The sequence below is a fragment of the Eurytemora carolleeae genome, unplaced genomic scaffold (assembly GCF_000591075.1).
Source record: "Eurytemora carolleeae unplaced genomic scaffold, Eaff_2.0 scaffold655, whole genome shotgun sequence".
Taxonomy (NCBI): Eukaryota; Metazoa; Arthropoda; class Copepoda; order Calanoida; family Temoridae; genus Eurytemora; species Eurytemora carolleeae.
This window is the reverse complement of record NW_019396642.1, coordinates 81241-88561: the sequence shown is the minus strand read 5'-3', so window position 1 is coordinate 88561 and position 7321 is coordinate 81241. Positions and strand designations below refer to the sequence as shown.

Here is a 7321-nt window from a genome sequence, read left to right as displayed (position 1 = left end):
TGTAGGGGGTGAGTTATGTTTTGAGCCACGGGGAACTTTTTGAAAATATTATAATGACTTTTTAAAAATATTTTTTACTTTTTAAAACATTTTGAACCAAAACAACAATTTTTTCCCAATCTCTGTTCAAGTTGTGTACAGAATTGTTGCTGTATACAGTTCTATCTTTTGAAATCATCGTTTTAAAACTTTTTACATTGAAGAAAAAACTGACATCAAGACTTTTTGCAAATTCGTTATTATTATTATTATTATTATTATTTTCGGACTAGAATCCGATCTGGTCCGATGAACATATTTGACTTAATTAGTAATAATGGACAAAATAATTTCAGAAATAAATAGGGTAAATATTAGAGAAAATTTTAAAAACAAGCATAATACGGTTTTAGGCAATTTAAAGAAAAACTATTGATCATCATTAAGGTTATATATATTAAGGTTATATATATTAAGGTTATATATATTAAGGTTATATATATTAAGGTTATAAACCCTTTTTCATCTAAAATTTTCCGAGTCTAGGGACTTTTTTTTAGGGCATATAAACAGTGTATCCCACAAAACATGGCAGTTGGTGAATAATTTAAAATGTCTTCTTTCATAAATTTTTAAGTTGGTTAATAACGAAGAGAAGAAAAAAAAATATTAATAGTATCATATATTATTGCAAAATTTATTTCATTAAGTAAAATATATTGAGCAAAAGATTTTTTTCAATGAAATAAACTCCAAAAAGTTTTAAATATTTTATACAATATATGGAAGAAGACATTCAAAGATTTTCACCAACTTTCCGTGGGACACTCTGTATTTTCTTCAAAGCTTTGATTCCTGCAATTTTTATCATGCAAGACTTTATAGTCAGCCACCATTTTAAATAAAAATCTCCTCGCTCATATATATATATATATATATGTTAGCTATAGCTAGCAAAACGGCTGGTTTAATTTTTTTTAGGAAATCCATGTCCTAGAGGTAACATATGCTAAGCAAATCAAAATTTCTTGTTCAAAATTCTAATTTTTTCCTTCCAAAATTTAGTTCTTTCTTAAGAATTTTTGAATTCTTAAGAATTCTTATAAATCAAAAAGTCTCAGGAATCCAAACCCTTTGATTTTACTTGAGACTTCGGAATATTCGAGCTTTTTAATTCATATATGTAATCAGGTAAAAACTTTCTTGTACTAGATGCTTTTCTATAAAAGATATTTTTACATTAACACACTATAAATCTTATATATGGTTTTTATTGATATTTTTATTTTATTTTACAACAATACTGTCAACAAACACGTATGCCACATCATTGTAATCATCACCATCTAGACAGATAATAAATTTATGTCTACATGATTTATCAATTTACGCCTATAATAATTGTATTTTAATTTGATAACCTAAAGTATCACTGTGTTTGTAGTTTGTTAAAAAGTTAAAAAAGTATTAATTGAAAGTTATAAACGGTTTAAAGATAATTTGAAAATATTTTAGAAAATGTATTTACTAACTATGTCTCCCCTTCACTGCCAGCATATCCTTTTTGTTCTGCAGCATCTGCTTCATCTTCTCCTCCTGTTTCAGAACCATCTGCTTCATCATCACTTTCCTCTTCTTCATTATCTTCGCCATCAACCTCTTCATCCTCTTCATCTTCACTTTCAGCATCTTCCTCCTCACCACCGTCTTCAGTTTCTTCAGTATCAGTCTCCGTATTATTACCAATCCCAGTGTTACCTTCCTCAAGTGCTGTTGCATTATCCCCAGGATATGCACCACCATCAACACTCTCGGTTGTATTAGTACCAACTCCTTTCTCAATTGGCTGTCCATCTGCACTTCCTGTTGCATTACTGCTTTTCATTGGCTGCCCATCTGCACTTCCTGTTGCATTACTGCTTTCCATCTGCTGCCCATCTGCACTTCCTGTTGCATTTCTTCCGGTATAAGAACTTTCTGTTGAGTTACTACCCTCAGTACTTCCTGTTGTGTTACTACTCATAGATGCATCAGGACCCTCAGTAATAGTATCACTACCTTCAGGACCCTCAGAGATAGTATTACTTCCTCCTGTACCCTCAGTAACACTATCACTTCCTTCAGGACCCTCAGAAACAGTGTCACTTCCTTCAGTACCCTCAGTAATAGTATCATTTCCTCCTGTACCCTCAGAAACAGTATTACTTCCTTCAGGACCCTCAGAGATGGCGTCACTTCCGTCAGGACCATAAGTTACAGTATCATTTCCTTCAGGCCCCTCTGTAACAGTATCACTTCCTTCAGGACCCTTTGCAACAGTATAATTTCCATCAATATTCTCTGTAACAGTGTCTCTACCTTCAAGACCCTCTGTAACAGATTCAGTTCCTGCAATACCTTCTGTAACAGTATAATTTCCTTCAGGACCCTCTGTAACAGAATCAGTTTCTTCAAGACCTTCTGTGACACTACGATTTCCTTCTTGTTCCTTTCCTAAAGCATCATTAGTCTGACCATATCCACGAGAATCGTCATTCTTTCCTTCATCAAGCTTCGCATATCCAGCTGAATCATTAAGGTCTACTTCTAATAGCTAAACTAACACATTTTTGACACAGAAACACAGACGAAAATAAAAAAAAATAAAACTCCTATATTGCCCAATGCTGAATATTTAGTCTTTTAGGCAAAAGACTTGTTTTACAACGTTTATTTTGATTTTTGTAGGAAAGAAAAATGATGTTTTGAAACAAAAATTATGGTATGTTAAATCTTAAAGAAGAAGTGAATTTTGAGGATTATTAAGTTTCGGATTTTGCTCTAGTAACAGGAGACATTAACTTTATTACTTCTTATCAATCATTAGGATATTTGCATTTCTTTATGTTTAATTATATAAATCATTAAAATTAGATATTTTACAATCTAATCTGACAACGATTCACACATTGTTTAATAAGCAAAGGACACAACTTTAAAAACAAATTAATTTCTAACAAACCAGGGGCGATTTACAAAAAATTTCTTTGGTGAGAATCGAGAAATTGCGTGGAAAACATTTTTAATGATTACTACTAAATCCTAAAACAACCGGGGTTAGAAGTAGAAATTTTGATCCCTGAAAAAATTTCTTTTAAAAAAATTTAGTGGCGTCGCGAAAAAATCCATTTAAAAATCAAAATAAAGGAGCCAGAATGCTATATCTCTTAATAACGAACCATTTATAATCTTTAAACAACAGATTCTTAAAACAAATAGTAATCCAGTAAAATGTTTAACTTTTCTTTCAATAATCATGTTGTATAGAATTTTGAGGAATTGCAAATAAATTATTGCATTGATAAAAAATGTATAATTAGGTTTTATCAAAAAGGTGTTCCTGATGTTCTCCATTTATTTTGGCAACGAAGAATTGCCTTTCTGGAGGTGTAGAACGAGTTGTTTTATTTTATTAAATAATTCGAGTCAAAAAAAATTCATTTCAATTTACAATTGACAGAAATTGAACTATCAAAACTATTTTTTTATTTGGCATATCAGGGAAGCATTAATGGTGGCTTTTATTCGAACTCTAATGACATGCTTATTCAAAAAAGGTTTTTACAAAGTAAAACTTAGTTTTTCTAACCCCCATCTGCATGCTGAGGTGGAGTAGCTAGAGAGGCGTAGTTTTCATAGAGGTTGGATAGATACAATTGTTTTCACAAATAAACCATCTTTATGCTGATTTAAGTTAATAAACTATTTAGGCTCATATTTATGAATAAATAACTCTCTAAGCGGAGATGCATTAATTAAAATTTTTTTTAGAAGAGATTCAAAATAAAAACCCTCGTTAAGCTGAGTTACAATTATAAATCTGTCTTAAGCTGAGCGAAATGTTTGCAATAAAAACTCTCTAAGAAGATAATCAAAATAAAAATTCTTTCTCAGCTGATATATATTAAATGAAAACTCTGTAAGCTGAGATTTTAATCCTTTCTAAGCTGATGTGCATTAAATAAAACTTTTTAAGCTGAGATGAAAATATGAAAACTCTTTAACATGAGATGTTAAAAATAAAAAAACTCTCCTGAATGTACAATGTGTAAACTGTGAAGTAGAATCACTAAGCCAAGTAGGTAGTTCTGCATGTTACAAGAAATAAGAGAATACTATAATAATTAGACCAAGAATTTCTAGGCTAGTGATTAGAATTTTGTAAACTTATTATAGAAATTCTGGATTTTATATAAAAATTTTACCAAATTCAAACTAGACAAAGAACGTTAGAAAGATATAAAAAATTAAAAATTAATTTGAAATAATTATTTTAACTTTTTGAGGCACCGGTATCAATGAATATAATAATGTAATTTACAATGAACAAGATTTAAGGATACTTTATGTCCCTCTTTATGTATTTTTTTTTTAACATCAACATGCATTTTGACCGTCATATACCCTACCATATTTTATCTTTTTAGATACTTTGCTTGTTTGTCCATTTGTATCCAATAAGCGTCAAAACGTCTGAAAGGAAACGATTGGGCCCAAAATTGTTACGGAAACCCACATGACGGGGGAAGGTTTATGGACCGTCGCAATTGAAAATCTTAACCAGAAATAAATGTGTACATATTTTTTTAAATGCGCCTGTGCAGTTTAAATAGAAAATCGGCGAAAATTTAAGAATTATTAACAATGACGATTTTCAAAGGAAAGGATCCGCAATCCTTATAATTCTGAGGTTGGGATTTTTTAAATTTAAGTTTATTGAAAGCATTACAAATGACTCGGCTACTTTTAAATGTTGAAAAATGAACGTCAAAATTACGCCTTCATACTAGGATTTGTACATAGCATAAAAATATTGTGTTTATGTATACGGTAGGTTACAGCCGTACAGGCTGGCCAAAAGGTCGGTCGGTGTTTATTGCAGGGACGCAAGAAGGAATCCTTGAACCCTAGTTAGCGTTCTTGTAAAAAGCTTCATCAATTATTAAGACAGGGTCAACTTTGAAGTGTCGCAGATCTTCTTGGGCTTACCGCTGTAACTCAGCCACTTATGCTTTAGTGAATATCTATACATGTACGTTTTATCACTATAAAGCACTAGTTGTTAGCTTTGGTTTTTAAGAAGTAATTGACTTCTCCTCGATTTTTGCTTGAGAGCTTGCAACCTTTCAATCACAGTGTATTCATCATAAAATTGCACTAGATTCTCTGATATCTTTTCTATATATTATCTATTAGAATTGTTTTCTTATTTTTTGCACTTAATATCTGAATTCGATGATTTGATCTTCCAATATAATTTTTATCAATTCTGCAATCTGTTGAATACTCGTTTTTCTTTTGATGTCTTTAAAGTCTTTTTCAAACAATTCCAACGAGGGAGGGAGGGAGGGGGGGGGGACGGGTCTACGCCAACGTTTGGGGTCAAACGTACCGCCGGGAAATGTTCCCTTCTCTTTCCGTAAACTCTTAAAAGTAATTGCTATAATCTAGACTCCTTATAGATTTATGCGATATTACTGGTTTCACTTTGTGAACTAGTAGCTCATCTAGTTTTTAATTTAACGTATGATAAAGCAATTTTATCCAGTTACATATTTGCATTTTATAAAAGGAGTTATTATTAAAAATAGATAAGATGTGAATCTTACGTGCAAAATACATTAGCTTGGCGTGAAAAATATATAATAGTTCAAACCTCTTTTTAATAAACTATTTTCTTTTTTAAATTATTCAAAATTAATGACGATATTGTCTGTAAAAGCATAAACTAAAAAATATTTTAAAAAATTCAATTGATAAAATTGATCGAACTCTCTGGAAAAAATCGGCTTCTAAAAGACCCTAATGAATGGATGGTGTGGTGTGGATGTGGAAGGGGTGTAACTCCATCGCCCCCCCTTTCTATATTTAAATCAAATACAGGGTCCTATACCCTGTTTGTCTTCTAATTATTCATGATTATATTCGGGGCCTTGTGATAAATTGTTTAAGCTTGGGGGAGTGCCTTTTTGGACAAACAGTCCGGGAAAATATTCAACAGAAAAATTATTCTAATTCTTTATTCCATTCATTAAAGTAAAACTATAGAAATGTTGATAAAATCGTTTACACATAATTTACTAGAGTGTTGTTTCTTGGCGTTGTATTTTCCTTGACTGTAGATTTGTATAAGATGAACCGCTTGTAGATTCTGTGCTGAATCCTACTCCTAAACCCATATTCGGATCATTATCCCTTAAACCGTCCGATATAAAACTCATAAAATTCAGCTAAATAAGGTTTATACAAAGTTTAGATTTGGTGAAATAGTGACACATTTGATTGAAATTCAAGCAGTTGAAACTTACTTAAACGTTTGAACAGTGAACGAACAAATTTACAAAACAGGTGATCTTATCGTTTTAGAGGCAATATTTCTGAAAAAACTTAGGAAAAAATAAGATAAAATGCCTAAATCCTGGTTGTACAGTGAAAACGGAATTCTCATTCAGGAAAAATATATCAACTCGGTTACGGAAAATGATATAATTGTGAAAAATAAATCAAAATCAAGCGTTAAACCTCCGAGAAAAAGTAAAGGTAATTTTATCTTACAGAAAATATAACTGCTTGCAACAAAATTAATAGAAAAAAGTATCTAGAAAAATTTACGAATACAAATAATATGCAGCGCATGTTTACTTTAAATACTTTGAAAAGAAGGGGAGGGGGCACTTATTATGCGTTCTTTAGACTGAAAAAATTAAACTTTTAAAATTAAACAGTGTTACCCACAATATATGGGTAACCCTGTACTTTTAAGGAAACTAAAACAAATATTAGACTAGATTTTCTTTAGAAAATGGAAGAAATAGAACATCAAACACTGAAGATGTGAGGAGAATAAATGTTGAAAATGAGAAGATTAGTAGGAAAGGATTAGCCGAGGATAATACTCAAACTCCAACTTTTGAACAATTTGGTTCAACTCAAAGGTAAATTAAACTGTCAACTTAGTGTTAGTTTGTTTCAAAGACTTTTGATTACAGTCTAAAAACCTACAGATCGCTGTACTCGACCTAATAAAAATGACAATTTTAGACATTGAAAGATACATAGAACTTTGACACTGCTCAAAAAAATCTTTAATAAAATCCTTCGATAAAATTCTTTAAAAAACAGGTTTTTATCACGGCATAACAATCGATTTTTTAATATTAAAAAGTGCTTTAGCAAACGGTTATACCTGTAAGGTTTAGAAAGAACAAAGATGACAATTGTTCCGTTTTTAATAATTGTACACATCAAAATTTATTGTGAAATTTTTCGAAATTTCTAACTCAACAAGTATTCGTACTTTTTT

The 7321-nt window shown here is 30.9% G+C and overlaps 2 protein-coding genes across 5 annotated transcripts in view; one reads left to right on the top strand and one right to left on the bottom strand.

The window, feature by feature from the left end:
- Window positions 1–1232: 1232 nt before the first annotated feature.
- On the bottom strand, window positions 1233–4151 carry LOC111706766 (spore wall protein 2). Of its 4 annotated transcripts, none has more exons than XM_023479700.1 (4): window positions 4052–4151; window positions 3359–3399; window positions 1522–2572; window positions 1233–1325 (listed from the first exon to the last, which is right to left on the bottom strand). In XM_023479700.1, exons 1-4 carry the CDS (start codon window positions 4110–4112, stop codon window positions 1267–1269), a joined length of 1212 nt encoding a protein of 403 aa, XP_023335468.1. In that variant the 5' UTR covers window positions 4113–4151; the 3' UTR covers window positions 1233–1266. The 4 variants fall into 4 exon arrangements, with proteins under 4 accessions (XP_023335468.1, XP_023335469.1, XP_023335471.1 ...); XM_023479701.1 differs by having other exon boundaries at window positions 3359–3404; window positions 4057–4135; XM_023479703.1 differs by having other exon boundaries at window positions 1242–1325; window positions 1508–2572.
- A 1812-nt stretch (window positions 4152–5963) lies between these two features.
- Window positions 5964–7321, top strand: part of LOC111706758 (uncharacterized) — a 44782-nt gene continuing 43424 nt past the window's right edge. Inside the window, exons 1-2 of the mRNA XM_023479687.1 lie at window positions 5964–6558; window positions 6818–6953. Of these exons, the coding sequence (XP_023335455.1) occupies window positions 6426–6558; window positions 6818–6953 (269 nt within the window). The 5' untranslated portion in view covers window positions 5964–6425. The remainder of the gene's footprint in view (window positions 6559–6817; window positions 6954–7321) is intronic.